Below are 22,202 nucleotides of genomic sequence, written 5' to 3' on the forward strand. Positions count from 1 at the left end.
TCAGGTCGCAGGGACGAAACGGGGGCTAGACAAGAGGTTCCTTTTTTGTCTTTAGCTGGACTTCTGGGGTCACATAGCCAGGACTGGGGAGAGGTCCCCTGCTCTGCAGGCATGGGTGGTGGGCACAGATCCATGCAGCAGGGCTGCCAAAACACTGTTGAATTGACTCCCAAACACGATTACGATGTACATTTCACATATATATTTTATATTATGCAGCCATTAAGGCAGAGAAAAACACTTAAGCTCATATGATTTATTTTCATAATAAATCAATTAAAATACAAAAGGTTGACAGATGCTTCAACAATATTTTTAAATACAAATTCACTCTGAAGTATGAATAGATAATACCATTCAAATTCTAAACATATACTGATCTCTTTCGTCTATAAAAATGAAATTTGTTTTCGACTAATAGAAATTACCTGGAAAACTTTATATTCTTTTTTTCAAATTAGATTTAAATGTACACTATTTACAACCAACGTGCTATTAGAAGTTTGTAGACCGATTTAAAAATGTCAACTGCATAATCGTTATGTACATACATCTTTATGCCCCCCCATACTTCCCTCCCCTCTCCACCTTTAAAATTAAAGGCACAGTAGTCTGCAACATGGTCATTAAATTAATATGTAAGACTTAAGGCAGCAAATCCCTGTACCAGAAAGGGTGTGTTGAACTAGGAAAAAAACAAGCACCTTGCAAGTTTTGCTATCGGTGCCAATGTCTTCACTGCCTGAATAGGAGTTACCTCTGTTCCTGTGGGTGACATTGCAGCATTAACTCTGTCCTCCACACCACTAACCCAACTGGGCAGCTACAGGGCTGATGAAGCCCATTATTGGACACAAAACCATCATCATGAAATTGCATCTCCGAATCACTTGTAAGCAGTAGGACTAGCGAGGTCAAATACGTAGCAAAACATCACTCCTTTCAGTAGACTGCGTCCAATTTATTTTAAAAGTCTGTGATCTACAAGGTAGTCCAGTTATAGCCAGAAGGAGCACTTTAGTGGGCGATTTCACGCTACATTAATGTCACCGACGAAGCAACATATAGATCCTACTGATTTAGAGCAAAGTAACTAAGGCACAGGGAAAAGCAGTGAACTGGCCGGCATCATATGGAGACGTGATTCCTGAAGGCCATAAATCTTAGATCACTTCACCTACATTGAGCAGTCCTAGGCAGACTGACCACAACACATATTCCAAATGATGTCCCCATAGGACAGCTTAGCAAATAAATGCCTCATCTAATCTTCCATTTGCAATGCTACAAAGGGCAGGCACTGAGAGAAAATGTGGTCCATCAGACCTCCCAATCCAAATGATATTTGTACAACAGAAAAAAGTCTTATACACAACAAAATTCAACACAATAATTGTATCGGTTTGCGTGTTCTATTAATCCGAGCTCAGCTCCCACTGGTTACTTTCTTGCTTGATTTCCACTTGGGATGAGACGCCATTTTCATTAGTGAGCACAAGCACATGCGGCTGGTACCTAGGATGGGGCTGCTCCTCATTTTCCTTGGGTGGCCTCTCGTTCTCTACTGAATCTATATGTGACTCCTGCTTCAAAGCCAAATGTGTGAAAGTCTGTTTGGCCTCTGTGGACTTTATCACTGATGTGATCACCGTGGCAGAGGGGTGCGAGGATGGTTGTGAACTGCTTGGTGAGAAGGTCACCACCGGAGTGGCTGCACTGGGGGAGGAAGGCACAGTGACAGTCCCATTGCAAATGGTCTGAGCGTTGCTGCTGAAAACATGCTGCACTTGTGTGGGGCTCAAAACAATGGATGAAGTAGAGGTTATTGTCTTTGGTGACTGAACAGACATGTTCTCCTTAAGTACTGTCATATGCTGAGAAGATGGGATGGCTTGCAGAAAAAACTGCTGCGACGCTGTTCCCGACGTTGGATCTGTACTGGTTAAAACTGTTGTAAGAGGCACTGTCTGGAAAACAGTATGCAGATGCTGACTTCCAGGAGAAACCACCACTGGAACATGTCCGGGAGATGGCATAGGCCTGCGGAAATATTTAAATATGGAGACAAGTTAGACACAATTCACTTGTAGATTAACGATCAAGGCTCCTACAATTCATAAGGCATTGCAAAAAAACGATTGGATTTCCTAGTCATTAGAAACATATGTACATGAAATTAGGCAGAGGTTATCAATTATGAACAATTAAACCTAAAAAAGAAAACATTTAAAACTTTGTAACGATTCTTAAAAAAAAAAAGTATTTGTTTTAATGAAACAAAACTGGAAATAGCTTAAATGAAATAACTTCCAAGTTAGATACTGTTCATAGCAGTAGCCTGACTTGCAGTCACCAATGAAGAAACATGCAAAGTGGGACAAGTTGCTATGCAGAGAACACTATTTATGAAAAATGTCAACGATATGGTGAAGATTTTTATGCTGACACCACGGTCCATCCACTCAACTCTTTCAACTGAGCTCTTTGTAATCCACCCTATATTAAAAATATAACATGATTTATACGAAGAAAGCAAGCAATCGTTTTGAATCCAAACAACTGGGCTTAATGCATATGCAAATGAGACCTGAATAAGGTACTCAATTTGTCATTCTTCCAATTTTGACTAAAACAGGCAATAATAAAACATATGGTTGAACATCTGGGAGAATATATTTGCAGCCAATGGTGTTATTGATCCGACATCTTTGCTCAATCCAAGAAACTCTTCACATGGCACCCAACTCTCCCTGAACCTGGCACAGTCTGCAGGATGCCATCGAGTTCTCTCTATATTATCTATGTCACCGAAATAGAAAGGATCAAGCATTACCTCAGAAAGATTTAAAATACTCCAATTTCTCCCAGATGGACAGAATTGGTCTAAAACTACCTATGAAAAACCAAAGCATGCTCTAAATTCTATGAAATGTATAGAAATGTTACATTATAAATCCATACAAGTTTCACAAGACAATGCCCACAAGCATGACACACAAAAAAGACAAGCATTTGCAATATTGTAAATTAATACAGTACTAACTCCCCACTGCCGTGGTGCTCCCAAGAACCAATATCCCAAATGAGGGCTTTCTGGAAAAGGTTCTTTTCACGCTACATGTTGCAAAATGTTCAGGTCCTCATTGTAGCTGTTGTTGTAATGCTAAAATACGCTGCATTTCAGAAGTACCACCTGTTTTAGCGCCCAACCCATTAAAGCCCCGTTAGTATGTACATACCTTCAGCAGAATACTTATAGCAGCAAATTACACTGGGATTGTGGGTGAATATTGCTTTGAAAAGCCTCCAGTATTTAAATTCACCACATTAAAAAATGTAAATCGTACCTGTACGTTTCAAGTTTTTTTTAAATATTGTTCCGTGCAGAAGGGACGTGCAAGCGAGTCCCGTCAAAAGAGGGAACCAAGAGGCAACCAAACATTTTCCATGGGGTCAATGCAGAGGGTGAAAAGTGGCATCTCTGACGCCCACCTTCTCACCACCTTCGGCATAGAAGGATCTGTAGTGTCTCTGCGTTATAACATAATGCACAGTAGCAGTCTAATCCGCTACTAGATTTAAAGAAGTATAGGTATTTCATTACATCCCCATTCGTTACTGCCAGAACTCCGGTGAACCTGGAATGAGGTAGTCCCCCTCAGATTACCACCGGAAGGAACAAGGCCAGTGGTAATACTGATGAAATTTTAGTCTTTTACTGTTTTATTGTCATAATGGATTTGATCTGACTTGATTTGACTTGGATTTGATTTACAGGGTTTGTTATACTGTGTTTTTGATATACTGTGTTTTTTATTGTATTGTGATTTTAGTGTAATTTTGTAAAGTTTTTTCGAAACTAAACAAATAAATAAATAAATAATAATAATAATATAATACTGATGAAATATCTCACTGACTTGTAATGAGGTTGTTAGTGTGCTAATGGGCCTCCTGCAGAGATCAGAAAGTAACTGCACTTCTGAAATGCAAATTCCCAAGGGGACAAATAGTCTCCTATCCTTCCGAGGTTCACTAGAGGAGCTTGACTGAGTTGGGCAGCAGGACCGGTGCAAGGATTTTTGGCACCCAAGGAGAAAGGTCATTTTGCGACCCCACTACCAAACCCATGTGTGCTTACTATACAATCCCCTCAGCCCAGATGGGCCCTCACCACTTCACATGCATGTCTTGACCACCATGTTCACAAGCTGCAGTTTCTCCATCATGTTTTAGACCTTTTCATAACCAATGTGACGAATCTCATGATTTTGTCCATGCTCCCCGAACGGGAAATCCTTTCCATGAGGCCAGGGAGGTGAGGCTGCTACCCGATAGTCCCACTGTGGGTGGTACTCAACGGGTGGATCTCATGGGGAGGGATTCCCCCTCTGGGAGACAGGGAGGACATCAGGTGCCAACGCAGTACAACACACATTCACCCACCTTTCTTTCCTCATCTTCTGTGCCTACCCTAAATCCTATAGGTTCCCCTATGTATCTCTGTTATATCAGTGATATTACTACTGGGATGATGAAGAGTAGGGATGACTCCAATGAGTTGTCCTCTCAAAGTACTGGGATGAGGAAGATACATAGAGTCCTAACCAACCTCCCGGAAAACCAGAGTGAACGGTCCAGTTATCCAGACACAAGTAGCTAAAAGATGTAAGAGGGACTAACAATGTTGTGAGGCACCGCGACCGGAGGTCCTTGCCCACACCAGGAAGAGCTGAGATGTCAGTTGCTGACTGGGACGAACGGCAGAGTGTTCTGAAGACCCTACCTGCTTTGCTGAAGTGCGGAGAACGAGCAAGAGAGAAGGACCAGGCGCAAAAGAGAGCTGCATGGCGCTTGCAAGCAGGTACATGCTGCACGGCTCCAGAGGAGAGTGGCGGAGCCGTGTAAAGCAGCATGCAAACAGAACAGCTGAGAAGAGCTGCAGGAAGATAAACAGAGACCCGAGAAGGAGGCGAAGAACCAAGAGCAATGAGAGAATGTACAGGGCCTGCCCCAGGAACCCTCTGTCTTTTCGAATCCATGGTAAAGGATTCTGGGACCCGCATTTAAGACGACTGTATGAAGGGATCTGGGACCCACATTTAAGAAGCCATTACCAACGGGGTCTGGAACCCACATTTAAGAAGCCTGAATAAAGGGATCCGATATCCAGAAGATAATAAGCCAGTACGAAAGGGTCTGGGACCCGCATTTAAAAAACCTGTACAAAGGAGTCTAGTAACCTGCATTTAAGAAGCCTGAATAAAGGTTTCTGGGACCTACAGATAAGAAGTCAATACAACGTGGTCTGGGACCCGTATATGAGAAGCACAGGAAGGGGTATGAGAACCAAACATGAGAAAGCCCCTGGCAGGAGAGTACATCAGGGCTGCTCAGTGAATTGCCAAGGTAAGGCAGGGCCTGGCAGGTGAGTACACCAGGGCTGACTAGTGAACAATCAAGAGGAAGCACAAGACTGGGCCTGGGATACACACATGAGAAAGACAGGCCCTGACAGGAGAGTACACCAGGGCGTCCAGTGAACTGCCTGAGAAAGGACTGGAGAAGGGATACATTCCCACAACTATAGTGAATTGCCAAGAGAAGCCTGAGAAGGGCCTGGGGAAGGAGGAGATTTCCCATAATTTGCAAAGCATGCTGAGCAGAGGAAGGGAGACATTCTTCTGGACCCCGAAAAGACAAATTCTTTTTAGTTTTGTTATAAGTGAGAGGGTTAGAAGTAGGATTTTGACACAGGACGGTCGACTTTTAACGTCGACTTTTAAGTCACAGATATTTTGACATTTCCTTAGTTTTATTTGAGGTTGGGAAACCCCTCAGAGGGAGGGTTATATAGGTTTCTTTCTTTCTTTTTGAACAAAATAAGTCTTTGCCCAAAAGCATGTCTCCTGTGTGTCAGTCTCCACTTTCCCCAACCCCAGACAGGATACAATTAAATAATATTCTCTTACACACACAAAATGTATAATACACAAGCTGGATTAGAAACTATGTGCAGATCAGGAAGGATTAGCAATACTTTACCTTACTTCGTTATTATTTATATCGTGCTAAATACCCAAAGGTCTCGGAGTGCACACAAAATGACATATAGTCAGAAGCACAAAAAACATATGTCAGTAGAATTGAAAATAAGGACCCTCACACTCCCCCTCCTCACAAGAGAAGTGAGGAAAACGCATCAAATTAGCCCATGAAGAAGGATAGCACAGATATCTGAAAATGCGTTGGCAAAAAACAATTGGAAATAACACTTTGTTTTTCCTAGTTGTTATGAACCAAATTTTGATGTAGACAATGAGATATGTATATAAAAGAAGAGATATGTTTTGAAAGAATTAAATGTTTAGCTCTGAGTTTTGAACAGGGCTGGTTACATTTATATCAATATGTTTATTTTATTTACACTGCATGCTAGATATTTGGAATTGCAAGTTGAAATCTAAAACTTACATCCACACAAGAAGTGTGGAGATTTTTTTTAAAAAAACAACACATCTTTTTGAAAAGAGATGATTTTCTTATTCATTTCATTTTTGTGTTAACTGAATTTTTTTGTTAATTGAGTTATTATATTTTGTGAGTGTGTAAAAGTTACAAGAATGCTATAAACGGGATTTCCCCGGGTGGAATGCACTGGGATCATCTGTTGGCAACAACAGATTTAGGAGAAACAGCATGTGCAAGGCCAGTGCAGGTTTCCCTCCGAAAATAGTGCAGGTGCAGTATGGTCAGAGTCAGGGCAATCTCCCTAAACAGAGAACTTTCACAGTGTAGTGTGACAAATCTAGTGATGTCATCAATCCTTTCCCAGGGAAAGTCTCTCCTCATGTGGCCAGGGTAAGACAGACGTTACCTGATCCTGACCCTGGGGGAGGACATCTGAGGGAGGACCACATGAGGGGAGACTACCCTCATGGGAGTGGGTAGACTTGCTAGGTCAAACATGGTATCCTCCATTTCATCAGTACCCAACAACACTCCTTCACCTCCCCATTCTTGTATAGCATATTGTAGGGTGGATAAAGAATCTCTGTTGTTTACTGGTCACCAACCGTATATGCATACCTCCCCCTTTAATGCTGAGACGAGAAAGAGAGATGGAGGAATTAAGATCACTAGAAGCGGCAAGGCCCACACCGTGTTCAAGTCATTGGAAGATGTTAACAAGTGCTGAGACTTACATACTTCCCCTACCTTTACTAACACTGAGACAACAAGTACTGAGACTTATGTACCCCCCTTTTATAATACTGAGACGAGGAAGAGGGCTGAAGTTATGAAGATCACTAAAAGTGGAAAACTAACGCTGCGTTCTAGCTGTCGGACGATGTTAACAGGTGCCAGGAGATTCAAGTATGGACCACCTGAACAGAATGGGAGAGTCAGCCCTTCTGATGCTGGTTGGGACACTGGAGGAAAGCAAGCTGCAGACCGAAAAGAAAAAGCTGGCAAGGACGACGGATCTGCGTGAAATGACGAGTTTAAAAGTCCAACCACCAAAAGTCTGAATTTATAATTTTTTTCCCCCCATTTGTTCGCATATATATATGTGGGGGGAGACCCCCCACAGCCTCCCCAACTTACGCCTATACATTTTCTTTTTTTTTAATGAACTCTTTTTATTGAATTTTAAAACATGTCAAAATCAGAAAAAACATTTCCGTAAAGAGAAAAAAAAAAAAAAAAGACGAGCATTCAACAATCTAAATCTTCTTGTTTCCGGACAGTTCCTCCACTTCATTGTAACTCCAACAGTCATAGGCGTTGTGGGCACCACATCACTCTATAGTCATCTTTAAGAAAAGCCATAACCTCCCCCCAATCCGCAGCAAAGTTCTGCACTTAATCCTCCATGGCATAGGACGCCCATTCCATTGCAGCAAACTCCCAAATTTTCAGCAGCCAATCCTGACTCATAGGGATATCGGGGCTTTTCCATCTCTGAGCTATTAACATCATAGCTGCGAGGATCAGGATCACTTTTGCTTTCTCCCTTCCCCTGATTCCCCCTCCCTCCAAGGGTTCCCGGAGGCCCAAAAGGATCTGTACTGGAGTTTGTTCATCTCCCGGGCCAAAAACATGACTCTGCGCCTTTTGAACCTCCCTCCAAAAGGGCTCGATCTTGGGGCACTTCCACCAGATATGTTCTGCAGTTCCTGCCAGGCCGCAGCCTCTCCAACAACTACCCGATCTTGTGGGAAACATCCTGTGGAGCCGGGCAGGAGTATAATGCCACCCAACTAGAATCTTATACCATGCTTCCTGTAATTGGGTCGCTTTTGCCAATTTAGGTAGCCTCCTCCACAAACTCCCCCACTCAGGCTTACTGATTTCTCTTCCGAGAATCTGTTCCCATTTCTGCATATAGGACCAATGGAGATCTGTAAGAGAACTATTTAGAATCTTATAGATATTAGAAATGAGGCCCTTTGTTCCATCATTGGATAGTAGAAAGGTCTCGAACTGCGTTGGTTCCCGAGTGACTGTCGTCTTGAATTCTGGGTGAAGTGTCCAGTGTCTCAACTGTGCATATCGCAGTCATTCGCTCTCTTGTATACCGAAATCCTGCTTGCATTCTATAAAAGACAGCAGTTCCCTGCCTCGAAACAAGTCCCATAGCTTCCCATAGCCTCCCTCCTGCCAACTTCTAAACGCACCTTTCCCCAAACCCGGGGTGAAATCCCCATTGCCAAAGAGGGGGGTGAATGGGGATGGATACGTAGTGATTCGATTGGAACCCACCATCTTGTCCCAGGTATCTGCCATTAGCTTGGTTATTGTACTTTCATACAGGTGCCGCAGTCTATGCTCTTTGGGCAACCAAAGCACTTCCGACAGTCCAAAGTTTATTTTGCTGAGTTTCGTCACCCTTCAGCCATTCCCTGATGATTCGAAGCTGAGTGGCCTCATAATACCGTCTAAAGTTTGGTAACGCTAAGCCTCCTTCACTTTTGGGGGCCATCAGTAGGCCACCGCTCACCCTAGGCCTCTTGCATTCCCATTCGAATTCTTTGGTCATGGTCCCCAATTCCTTAAAAAAGCTAGAGGGAACAGATTGCGGGATCGCCTGAAATAGATACAGAAAACGCAGAAGCGCTACCATATTGACCGCTGCGATCCACCTAAACCATGACACCCGCAGACCTCTCCACCTTTGATAATCCTGCTTGATTGTTTTAAGAAGAGGGGGGAAGTTCGCTGAATACCACCCGTCCAGCTTTGCTGTAATACGCACCCCCAAGTATCTTATCCCTCCTGGGCTCCAAAGAAGATGAGTGCCCCCCTTCAGCTCATCCCGCTCCCTTCCCCTTAGTGTTAAATGTAGGACTTCCGACTTGTTAGCGTTAATTTCTTACCCTGATGCCTCCCCAAATTTTTCCAGCAGGGACATGCTAGCTTGCAGCGATTCTCTTGGCGCTGCCAACAATAGCAGCATGTCATCAGCAAAGGCTGCGACCTTCTGTTGTTCCCGCCCAAACGGGATGCCCCGTATCCCCTCAGCTTTGCTTATCGCTTGCAACAAAGGTTCTAAGTAAATCGCATGAAGGATCGGGGACAACGGGCAGCCCGGTTTTGTTGCCCTCTGTAAGTTTACCCTTCTGGATGCTAACCCATTCACCATTATTCAAATGGATGGATCTCGGTAATTGGCCCGTACCATAGTCAAGAATTCCCCCCGTATGCCCATCCTCTCCATTACCCGGAAGAGAAAGGACCACTCCACGCGGTCAAATGCTTTTTCAGCATCAAGTGCCACCAAGACTGCAGGAGTGTCCGTCCTCTGGACCTTTTCAACTAATTGGGCCACCCTCCTGATGTTGTCTGCAGTTTGCCGGCCCTTGGCGAAGCCCGCCTGATCTGGGTGTATCAAAAAAGGGAGAATGTCATCCAGTCTGTTAGCCAAAATTTTAGTATATATCTTGCTATCAATATTAATTAAGGCAATGGGTCGATAGGCTGCCCTCTCTTCTGGGTCTTTATGTGGTTTAAGGACTAGGGCCACTTTCGCTTTGTCCATGGACGGGGCAATTCTACCTGACCGCCGGAACGAGTTGAATAGCGAGGTCAACTGTGGGGCCAACTGCGTGATAAACAGTTTGTAAAATGCAGCAGTGAACCCATCTGGGCCCGGAGCTTTGTTCGTAGGGAGGGCTCTAATTACCCCTCAAACTTCCTCTTCCGTGATTTCACGGTTAAGCGCTTCCTCCGTCTCTCTATCAATCTCCCTTAACTGTACGGATTGCAAAAACCTTTCCTGCATTTCGCTGCACAGGTTTTGGGATGCATAAAGGGAGTCATAATACCCCGCCAAGGCCTCCTGTATTTCTTCCCGCTTCGTTACCCTTTTCCCGGAGCCTATACATTTTCTATTACCTTTACCGCCCACGTATATCTATGCGAACAAATGGGGGTCGGACTTTTGGTGCTCTGACCTTTTAACCTCGGTCATTTTGGCCTAACACAGGACGACGTCCAAGGAAGTCAGGCGGGAGACCGTTCGATGTGTTGCCATCCCGAACAGCAGGAGCTGCCAAGCAAAGGAGAAGGCCAGGTGGGAACCGAGAAGCCGACGAGACCAGGCAGCAGACGAACAACAGAGTACACAGTGAGAAGCGAGGGGTGCCAAAGCTGCCAGAGAAGACCAGTAAGCCCAGAGAAAGAGATTGGGATACTGGGGCGCTTCAGGGCGGATGTTGCGTGCCGTTAGTAAAGAGCAAAAACCCACACAAGGGAGTTGGGACATTTAACACAGTTGGATAAGAGTCGGTGGTTAGACATATGAAAAAAAGAATTACTTGGATACAGAAACGAGTGAATGTTAATGAAGCGTGAGAACCTGGGGTATGCACTTGAATACTGAGAGGATTCAAAAAGCCCTGGCAGGAGAGTAAACTATGCACTCAGCAAAACTGGGAATTTGCACACAGGTGAAAAGACAAAAAGCCCTGGCAAGAGAGTAAACCAGCATACAGTGAGTCTGGGACCCGCACCCAAGTAACAAAATAAAACCCTGGCAGGAGAGTAAACCGGGGATTGAAGAAACAGGGCAGTGGCCCCCAGGAAGTGATGAAAAAAACCGGGGAAGAAACCCCCTTTTTGAATTGTGGACCAAAAGGGAAGAAGCATGCCCCTTTCTGAAAAAGGCATAAGGGGTCCAGAGAAAGAAGTGTAAAGTGTTGTGTAAACTGTGAAAACTCAAGGGAAGAAGAGCACATTTTTTTTAATTGATCATTTGTTAGGTGCTTATAGAACAGAATTGTGTTTCAAAGCGCCACAAGGCTAAATGGGTAGGGAACAGGGGAAAGAATAACATTGGCAAAACCAGTAAATATACAGTCATGGTCCTACGTGGACGTGCAAGTGCAGTGAAGAGAAGTGCAGGATATAGGGACGGAAGAAGGGGGTGCAGGGAGTAGACAAGTGCTGGTGGAGGGCCCGGGAGGAAAGTGCTAAGGTAGAGACTTCAGGCAAAGTTTTAGTGCAGACGACTCCCACAGGTGAGGTGCAGAGCCGCCAAGCAGGGGACTGCAGAGGGAGTGCAGTGGGGGGGAGGGTGCTGGTATCGACAGGAAAAAGGGCTTGGTACCTTGTGAGATTTATGAGGATCAGGCCACCGGTCTTAGCGGCAGTAGGGCGATTAACAGGGAAAGGAGAGGGAAAGAGATAGAGAAAAGCAGAGTTTTGAGCAGTTTCCGGAACTTAAGGAGGTTTGGCTCAAGCCTGAGAGTGGCAAGGAGGTTGTGCCTGAGGGAGGCACCAGCCAGGAGAGAGACCTATCCCCCACTCTCTGCTTGGAGAATCGTTTGTCAGTTAAAGAGCTGGAGTTAGATCAGTGTAGGGCTCTAGAGGGGGAGTATTTAGGGCATAAAAGGTGGGAGATAGCGTAGTCCTAGGCCCCAGAAAGCCTTGTGGATGATGCAGAGGGTCTTGTATTTGATCCTTGCAGGTTCCAGGAGCCAGTGAAGAGATTTTAGAGCTGGAGAGATACAGTCCCTGGGATTGAGGCCAAGGATAAGTCTTGCAGCCCTATTCTGGATAAGCTCCAAGATGTGAGGGGTGAAGGAGAGAGCAGAGTTGAGGATGACCCTGAGGTCTCTGGCCTCACAGGTTGGTGGGGGTAGACGGCCCAGAGAGGGTGGCCAGACGGTAGAGGGAAAAGAGGGTGCATGTGTCCCAATGAGAAGGATCACTGCCTTGCTGCCATTAAGACAGAGATTGTAAGTTGTACACCAGGCCTGAATGGCGGGCAGACAGTCAGGTATGAGAGCGGAGGAAGAGGAGGTAGTAGAGGGAAGTCTGAAGGAAAGCTGTGTGTCATCAGCATAACACTGGAAATGAGGAGAGAAGGAGGTGGGCAAGAGGGGGACATATTGAAGAACGACAGTGATAGGATAGAGCCCTGGGGGACACCACATGCAGAGAGAGTGGTAATGAAGGACAAAGGGCCAAGTTCCTGCTAGGAAGGGTGGTTTATGAGGAAAGAGGTCAGCCAATCCATTGCCCGGTCCATGATGTTGAGGGTGTCACAGAGTCGTTTTATGAGGATAGAATGGTTAATGGTGTCAAAGGCAGAGGAAAGATCAAGGAGAATGAGAACAGTCAGAGAGTTAGAGTCAAGGTTTGCAAGCATGGTTTCACGGGTGTTCAGGAGAGCAGTTTGCATGCCTCTGGATGCCCTGAATCCAGATTGATGGTCATGAAGACAACCAACAAGTTCAGTGTGACGTGTCAGTTGGGGGAGGACCAGCTTCTCCAAGAGTTTACCTAGGAAGCGGGTAGTGGAGATAGGGTGATAGTTAGCTGGGCAGAAGGGGTCAGCAAACAGCTTTTTTAAAAAGAGGGTGCACAAGGGAGTGCTTGAGGGATAGGGAAGGAGCCAGTGGTGGAGTGGTTACAGATATCAGCAAGGGCCAGGCGACAGAGGAGATGTTGTCCTTAAAGGTTCTGAAAGAGCAGGGAGCACCTGTTTGGAGGAGACTTTCATAGGGCGGACAACTTTAGAGACCTCATCCGGTGCTATGGGCAGGAGGGAGGAGAGTGAGGGGGGTGGAATGAGGGGCGCCAAGGGAGGCAGGGAAGCAGGTGTGGGATTGGAGGTGGGGGTGAAGGAGAGCGAGGACAAGATGTCCTGAGTTTTTGATGTGAAATGGGAGGCCAAAGTGGTGCAGAGTACTTGGGAAGGAAGGAGAGAGGTGCAGACTACAGCTGGATTGACGAGTTCCTTGCAGATTTTGAAAAGTTTGCCCATGTTGTTAGTGGCTCCACAGATGCTGGCTTGGATGTGGGCTCGCTTCTTGGAGCGGATAGAGAAACGACATTGCCTCTGGAGGATGCGGCAGGCCAGTTTGTCAGATGGTAAACCCAAGGTCTGTGTCATGATGTCTGCTTCCAAAAGGTCAGGGTTTTCCCAACTCCCTTGGAAGCAGATCCATAACCCAGGTTCCGAGTGCCAACCAGTCCCAATTGGGACCTTTTGGACCCAGTCCTGGCGCCAGTGGCACCAGGCTCATAAATATGCCCAGTCCCAGCGCTGGAAGCGCCGGGCTCATAATGCTTGGGTGGACTTACCTGCAGCAGACCATGCTGCTTACTTGCCTGCCAGTTGAGCCTCTGATCCTCTTCTGTTTGGAACTACTTTTCCTGTTGGGTGGGGCAGGAGCCACTCCCTAGATTCAGAACACTGGAACTCCTCTGGAAAGCAGGAACTCTTTTCTTACCTAGGCGTGGCTGTGGAAGGAGACACCTAAGCATTACAGGAGGCTATTTAAACCACACCCGATGGATGAATCTTGCTTTGCGTTATTCTGCATCCTCTGCAGCAGAACGCTCATCGTGTCTTCTGCATCTGATCCTGGGCCTAAGGAAAAAGGCTTACCATCCTGAATCCAGTCTTCAGCAACACCTATAAAGACAAGAAAGAACAGGTTAGCATTACGGTCTTCAGTGACAGCTCTTCACTTACCTGGTCCATCGGCTGTCACCAACGCCTCGCGCTGCATTCCGGCATCTGAAAGACAAAGGCTTACCTACTCTTCGTGCGCTCCGGTGGTCTTCACACTGCATTCCGGCATCTGAAAGACAAAAGCTTACCAACTCTTCGCACGCTCCGGAGGCCTTCGGCGCTGCATCCCGCATCTGAAAGACAAAACAAGGTGCGTTTAAAGACATTGGGGAACTTTAATACTCACGTGCCATTACTCCTTTCCACATCTAACCCAGTGGGTATTCCGGCACCCTGCAGCCGCTCCGAACTTGTACCTGCAAAATAAAAAGACAGTTAGAGCGCATCGTGAAGCAGGCAACAAGCGCTTACTTACGTGCTTCCAGGTGCTTCTATTCATCACACGGGCTCCATCTTCAACTCACTTCAGCCCGTCATCCGCCATCGCCGGAACCCTGCAAAACAAGAAACATCATTACTAAAGACTTTAAAGACATTAGAATTACTCGAAACTTACCACTCGTGCAGTAAACGACGGACAGCAGTCCTCTGAAGTCAAGAGGCCTGCTCCCCTTATCCAGTGAAGAAACTGGTTACAGCACCCTGCCCCGAGGCAGATGGAGAGCACGGCGTTCACTTACCTAAGGTGAGAGCGTTAACCTTTGGGGTTCTACAGGAGAAGAGAAAGGGAAGAAGAGAGAGACATTCAATAACCCAGTTCCTTAATCCCATATTTTCTATCTGCAGACATCTTACCCTTCGAGTCAGACATACAGTGCACAGAGGTCCAGCCCAAAGAGCCAGCCGTGTGTTACACATCACCTTTGAAGATACGGTATACGCCCAGTCAAGACCAGCGCCTCTACGGGAATCAGGTGAGCGTTACAGAACGCAAAGCCTACCACAAAACTCCCGTCCAGGCGCTATGGAAACCTCGGATACCGACCAGCTAGCCCAGTTACTTGGGGAACTAAGGGCAGAAGTGCATGCAGCCCGTCAGGAAACGAACGCTCTAAGAAGGGAACTGATTATTTCCAAGGAGCGAACAGATGATCTCGCTAGACAATTGCTACAGTCACAAGCCGGACAGACCCCGTTACCCGCATCTGGGGGAAATCTTCCTTCTACATCCTCTATGAATCCAGTGCAGATCAACCTACCTGGGAATGTACCTCTGGCTCCGCCCGAACGATTTTCTGGTGACCCAAAGAGGTTTGCAGTATTTATCAATCAGTGCCGGTTGCATTTCTTATGCCGGCCAGCAGCCTTTCCAACTGATCAAGCTAAAGTAGCTTTCGTGCTTTCGTACCTTAGTGGCAATGCGGCAGACTGGTCGATCCCTCTAGTAAATCAAGATGATCCGGTCCTCCATGATTTTCAAGCTTTTCAGCTCAGTATGGAAAAACTGTTCGCAAGACATTCACAGGGGCAGGCCTTGGACAATGAGCTTCTTTCGTTGCGACAAGGTAATCAAGACCTTTTGGCTTATATTGCGTCTTTCAACAGACTGATAGTGGAAACTCAATGGCCTGAGGACAAAAGGATTACGCTGTTTTATAGAGGTCTACGTGGAGAGCTCAAAGATGTGTTAGCCCAAGTAGTGAATCCCCCACAAGATTGTTCGGACTATATAGACTTAGTCGTTCAAATAGATCACAGACTGCAGAACAGGAAGGCCGATCGTTCCAAGTTTGATGCTCGAGTATTTTCCAAACCGCCAACACCTTCCAAAGGAGTAGACTCCGGGGAACCCATGCAAATAGGGGGTCTGAAAGGTCCTCTAACACAAAAGGAGCGGGAAAGGAGAAAACAGTTGCAATTATGCCTCTATTACGGAAACTCAGGGCACTTTCTTCGAGACTGTCCGGTGAAACCTGCCAAGAAGGCAGTAGGAGCTGCAGTTACCAAAGTTACAAACTCTGAGCAGGGAAACGACCTCGCCCGACAAGAATAGAGGTCCTCTTGCCGAGCGTGAAAACCAGTTCCGTGACCTCGCATTTCGTGATACCTATGGTCCTCATTAGCCCTGATAATCCGGATCGATTACATGCAATTGAAGCTTACGTCGACAGCGGTGCCATCGGCAATTATGTGGATCATGAAATGGTTTTGAGGATGAATCTAACTCTTTGTCCCAAGGCTGTAAAGGACGTCATTACTACGGTGGATGGTACGGAGATAGCCTCCGGGCCAGTAACGCATACCACTCAAGAGGTGACGCTAGTAAGTCAAGATGGACACCATGAGAAGATCGTGTTCGATGTGATCAAGGCCCCTCAGTTTCAGATTATTCTAGGAATACCTTGGTTAGAGAAACACGTGAAAATGGTCCTCGAAAGATTGCGTCAACACAAACTTTTCGCTAAATTGGAAAAATGTGTTTTCAACGTGACTGAAGTTGAATTCTTGGGATTCATATTATCACCTGGCGGAGTGCGTATGGATTCAAAGAAGGTCGATGCAGTTCTCAAATGGCCATCACCATCCTCCGTAAAAGGTGTGCAAAGCATGTTAGGCTTCGCTAACTTTTACCGCAGGTTTATCCCCGAATTCTCTCGAATAGTCCAGCCCATCACTGCCTTGTTAAAGAAAAACAAACGTTTTGAATGGTCTACCGAGGCGGAACAAGCTTTCCAGGATTTGAAGACTAAATTTATCTCTGCACCAATCTTAAAACACCCTCGCCCCGAACTCCCCTACATCGTGGAAACTGATGCTTCAAGCCTTGCCATGGGGGCAGTTCTATCACAAAAGGACCCGGTAACCAATCAGTTGCATCCCGTGGCATTTTGGTCCCGCAAATTCTTGCCTCCTGAAATCAATTACACGATTACTGACAAGGAACTTCTGGCTATCAAGTCTGCCTTTAAGGCTTGGCGGCATTATCTGCTGGGGGCCCGACACACCGTTACTGTGATTACGGATCACCGAAACCTGCAATATTTGAAAACCGCAAAAGCCCAATCCTCTAGACAACTCCGTTGGGCATTATTCTTTGCCGAGTTTGACTTCATAATTACCTATCGACCTGGTACAAAGAACGGTAAAGCTGATGCCCTTTCTCGGATGGGAGTGGAAGAACACTTGATCAACCCTAAACCTGTACCAATCATTCCCGAACAAAGAATTCTGGGTGTAATCGCCACAGAATCCATAGAGGAAGTTAAGGATAAAGCCAGGCAACTTGTAACTCCAGCAGACATACAGAATTGGCATCTGCAGGGAAAGGACTTTGCAGTAAAGGACAACTTATTGTATTTCCAAGAACGATTATACCTACCCAGCACAGATTTACAGAAAAAAGTAATCTCTTGTTATCACGATTCTTTAATGGAAGGACATCCCGGTATGGCCAAGACCTCAGAAAAGATCAAGCGCTACTTCTGGTGGCCGTCTTGGAAAAAAGATATCAGAGACTTTATAATGTCCTGTGGAGTATGCGCCCAAAACAAGACTCAAAAGGAAAGACCAGCAGGCCTCTTACGCCCTATTGACATCCCACCTCGCCCTTGGCTTACGCTTTCTATGGACTTCATCACCGATCTACCTCCATGCTCCGGATACAATACGATTCTAGTAATCGTGGACTTATTCTCCAAGATGGCGCATTTCATTCCGCTCAAAGGCTTGCCAACAGCAGCAACTCTGGCCCGAGAATTTCTCGAAAACATCGTCCGACTGCACGGTTTTCCTTCGGTTCTAATTTCAGATCGAGGTAGTCAATTTATTTCTCATTTTTGGCGAAGTTGCTGTCGGTCGGCTCAAATTGATGTGAGACTATCGACCAGTCACCACCCTCAGACCGACGGACAAACCGAGAGGACCAATCAAACTCTGGAACAGTATTTACGCTGCATGCTGCAACAAACTGAAAAAACTTGGAAAGACATCCTTTGGATAGCCGAATATGCCTACAATAACTCTGTCCATTCGGGAACTGGGAAAACCCCGTTTTTTCTTTTGTACGGCAGTCACCCTCGAACCTCGGAGTTGGATCCCCTCCAAGATCTTGAAACACCAGCAGTAGACTACCTGCATTCTACAATCACCCAAGCCTTTAAGGAAGCTGTTTCTCACCTTCAAAGGGCTAAAGAACAATACAAGAAAGGAGCAGATCAACATCGGAAGGAAGCCCCTCAATATCAAGTAGGGGATCAAGTCTGGTTATCCACCAAATATCTACCTCTAAAAGGGCCACGCACATTCAACCCAAGATACCTTGGTCCCTATTCCATCACTACCATAGTAAACCCAGTAGCGGTCAAGTTGGACTTGCCCCCGCACATGAAGATACATCCGGTCTTCCACGTCTCTCTATTAAAACCCGTGCAACCTCAAACCCGACTAACTAAATCTCCAAAACCTATCCTAGTTGATGGAGAACTCGAGTTTGAAGTCAAAAGCATTCTGGACTCCAAGATCTCCAAATCTAAACTATTTTACCTAATTGACTGGAAAGGCTACGGCCCCCAAGAGAGATCCTGGGAACCTGCTGAATATGTCCACGCTCCTCGCCTAATCAAAAGATTTCACCGAACATTTCCTGACAAGCCAAAACCCCCGGAGAAGCCCGGTTTGGGAGGGGCCTTGAGGGGGGGTACTGTCATGATCTCTGCTTCCAAAAAGTCAGGGTTTTCCCAACTCCCTTAGAAGCAGATCCATAACCCAGGTTCCGAGTGCCAACCAGTCCCAATTGGGACCTTTTGGACCCAGTCCTGGCGCCAGTGGCACCAGGCTCATAAATATGCCCAGTCCCAGCGCTGGAAGCGCCGGGCTCATAATGCTTGATTGGACTTACCTGCAGCAGACCATGCTGCTTACTTGCCTGCCAGTTGAGCCTCTGATCCTCTTCTGTTTGGAACTACTTTTCCTGTTGGGTGGGGCAGGAGCCACTCCCTAGATTCAGAACACTGGAACTCTTCTGGAAAGCAGGAACTCTTTTCTTACCTAGGCGTGGCTGTGGAAGGAGTCACCTAAGCACTACAGGAGGCTATTTAAACCACACCCGATGGATGAATCTTGCTTTGCGTTATTCTGCATCCTCTGCAGCAGAACGCTCATCGTGTCTTCTGCATCTGATCCTGGGCCTAAGGAAAAAGGCTTACCATCCTGAATCCAGTCTTCAGCAACACCTATAAAGACAAGAAAGAACAGATTAGCATTACGGTCTTCAGTGACAGCTCTTCACTTACCTGGTCCATCGGCTGTCACCAACGCCTCGCGCTGCATTCCGGCATCTGAAAGACAAAGGCTTACCTACTCTTCGTGCGCTCCGGAGGTCTTCACACTGCATTCCGGCATCTGAAAGACAAAAGCTTACCAACTCTTTGCACGCTCCGGAGGCCTTCGGCGCTGCATCCCGCATCTGAAAGACAAAACAAGGTGCGTTTAAAGACATTGGGGAACTTTAATACTCACGTGCCATTACTCCTTTCCACATCTAACCCAGTGGGTATTCCGGCACCCTGCAGCCGCTCCGAACTTGTACCTGCAAAATAAAAAGACAGTTGGAGCGCATCGTGAAGCAGGCAACAAGCGCTTACTTACGTGCTTCCAGGCGCTTCTATTCATCACACAGGCTCCATCTTCAACTCACTTCAGCCCGTCATCCGCCATCGCCGGAACCCTGCAAAACAAGAAACATCATTACTAAAGACTTTAAAGACATTAGAATTACTCGAAACTTACCGTTCGTGCAGTAAACGACGGACAGCAGTCCTCTGAAGTCAAGAGGCCTTCTCCCATTATCCAGTGAAGAAACTGGTTACAGCACCCTGCCCCGAGGCAGATGGAGAGCACGGCGTTCACTTACCTAAGGTGAGAGCGTTAACCTTTGGGGTTCTACAGGAGAAGAGAAAGGGAAGAAGAGAGAGACATTCAATAACCCAGTTCCTTAATCCCATATTTTCTATCTGCAGACATCTTACCCTTCGAGTCAGACATACAGTGCACAGAGGTCCAGCCCAAAGAGCCAGCCGTGTGTTAAACATCACCTTTGAAGATACGGTATACGCCCAGTGAAGACCGGCGCCTCTACGGGAATCAGGTGAGCGTTACAGTCTGCCACTTGCGTTGAGCAACTCTGCACTTGCGTTTCAGAGATGGTAGATCAGAATCATACCAGCTTTTGTTCTTGGTGGCATGTCCTCATGAGAGGGGCAAGGATGTCAAGGGTGTTGGAGATGGAGAGGTGCAGGTTAGCAAGGACAGAGTCAGGGGGAAAGTCAAAAGGTGGGGTTGGAGGGGGGATAAAGGTGGAGGCAAAATCAGAGACTGACCCTCGCTTCGTCAGTGGGATGCCAGCGAAGGAGGCTGGCAGGGCTGAGGGGGGTGGCTTGGATAGAAGACCAAGATGCCCCAGGCCGGAGGAAAGGAGCGAGTGGTCAGACCAGGCTAGGGTGGTGGTGACCGAATTGGAGATAGGGATGTGGTCAGAAATGAGGGTGTCCAGAGTGTGATCGGCAGAATGGGTTCGGCCGGAAGGAAGAATAGAGCGAGAGAAGGAGTCACAGAGGAAACGGAACTGAGAAGTGGATGCTTCAAGGGAGTCAAGGTGGATGTTGAAGTCGCCAAGGAGGAGGAGTTTGGAAGAAGAGGTTGATAGTGAGAAAGCGAGGTCGGCCCATTCAGCGAGGAAGAGAGAGATAGGGCCAGGGTATTTGTAGATAGTGGCGAGGGCGATAGAGAGAGTAGGCGAGACACCAAGCGTGCAGACGAGGCATTCAGAAGAGGAGTAGAATTGAGTAGGTATGATGGAAGCAGGAACCCACTCAGGGAAAATCAGGGCCATCCCACCTCCGGCCTATTGGGTATGGGTTTGGAGAGGATTTTGTAGCCCTCAGTGACATAGCTGACATGGCCCATTCTCGGTAAGAGCAAGGAGTCTAGGTCAAAGTCTTTGAGAAGGAGACAGATGTCAGAGGAATGTTTGACAGCAGAGCGAGCATTCAGGGTGGCTAGGTGGAGCTGGTTACCCCCTTTGAAAGTTTTCCGAGGGTGGGTACAGGGGCGTGGTACCCCAGTCGGATATGGTAGAGACGCTAGAGGGGAGGAGGAAGGAGTGTTGGCAGGGCAAGGGAGGAAGCTAATGAGAGAGGGAAGGCAACGGTCAAGAAGCAGAACAGTCGGCTGAGAGCCTTGGGCCATGATAGTGTATTGTGGTAGACATTAATGATACAACTAGAGGATGACAAGTAAGCCAAGAGTACTCCCCATGCATTGCCGTCATTAATGGGTGAAGAGGAGAAAGGGGAAAGAGTGGAGATCAAGTGCGGAGTCCATAGGACAGAAAAGAGAATGTTGGTAATAGTCTGTCTGGAGTAGCATTGACATAGGCGTCAGCAATATGTAGGTCTGGATTAGAATCCTGGAGAGCATTTTTTTGCTTTTTTCTTCCAGACTTTGTGAGAGAGAAAGGATAGGAGATATAGTAGCAATTGGAATAGATATGAGAGATAGAGAAAGTGATGTGGTGGGGTAAAGGGGGGGGGGTGGGGTCAGACAGAGAAGCTGCACAGTGCACGAATACCAGGCGGCCTAGCAGCCAAGCATGCACAGGTGAAGGAGGTGCCTAAAAACAAGATATGCAGAGGTTCAAACCTAGATTCGCCTTTAGAGTGAAACACTACAATGCAGCAGAAAACTTACAGAGCACAAGCTCAAAGCACACCTAGATTCAACTTTAGAGTAAAACATTAAAATGTAGCAGTAAAACAGTCAGTGACCGGGTTTAAAGGCAGCAAGAGTCGGGTGTAAGGACTAGGTGGTAAAAGAGGGCTTCAGATATTGAAATCAAAGGCAAAAACATGCAGCTGATCATCAGAGGCAGTGCACGATTAACAGCATCTAGAATTTGAGAATAAGCACACGTGAAAAGGAAGCATTTGACCGGGCATGCAAGGTGGATCATGGACAGCAGATAGAGCACAACACACTAACTGCAGTGAGGAAATGCTGCTCAGAACTCATGTGTGTGGGTGGTAGTATAAAGAAAAAAGTAGGCAGATAAGAGGAACAGTTGCAGAGGCACATAAAGGCAATGGCAATTGAAGATAGCAGGAAAGTAAGAAGTTTCATCCAATAAACAATAGCGTGGCCCAATCAGTCGCCATAGGAGAGAGTAGGAAGTCAATCGAGTCCTAGATGCGTGCCACGTGGGGGGGGGTGCAATTGAGGTGAGAAAGCGGTGCACTCCAGTGAAGTCAGAAGTGCGGGCAAGAACTTGGACAGTGGCGTT

The 22,202-nt window shown here is 46.6% G+C and overlaps 1 protein-coding gene across 9 annotated transcripts in view; it reads right to left on the minus strand.

The window, feature by feature from the left end:
- Positions 1-241: 241 nt before the first annotated feature.
- Positions 242-22,202, minus strand: part of ELF1 (E74 like ETS transcription factor 1) — a 917,745-nt gene continuing 895,784 nt past the window's right edge. For all 9 annotated transcript variants that reach the window (XM_069639215.1, XM_069639214.1, XM_069639212.1 and 6 more), the window contains one exon: positions 242-2,040. In XM_069639215.1, the coding sequence (XP_069495316.1) occupies positions 1,416-2,040 (625 nt within the window). In that variant the 3' untranslated portion in view covers positions 242-1,415. The remainder of the gene's footprint in view (positions 2,041-22,202) is intronic.

The sequence above is a fragment of the Ambystoma mexicanum genome, chromosome 7q (genome assembly GCF_040938575.1).
Source record: "Ambystoma mexicanum isolate Mex_15411 chromosome 7q, UKY_AmexF1_1, whole genome shotgun sequence".
Taxonomy (NCBI): Eukaryota; Metazoa; Chordata; class Amphibia; order Caudata; family Ambystomatidae; genus Ambystoma; species Ambystoma mexicanum.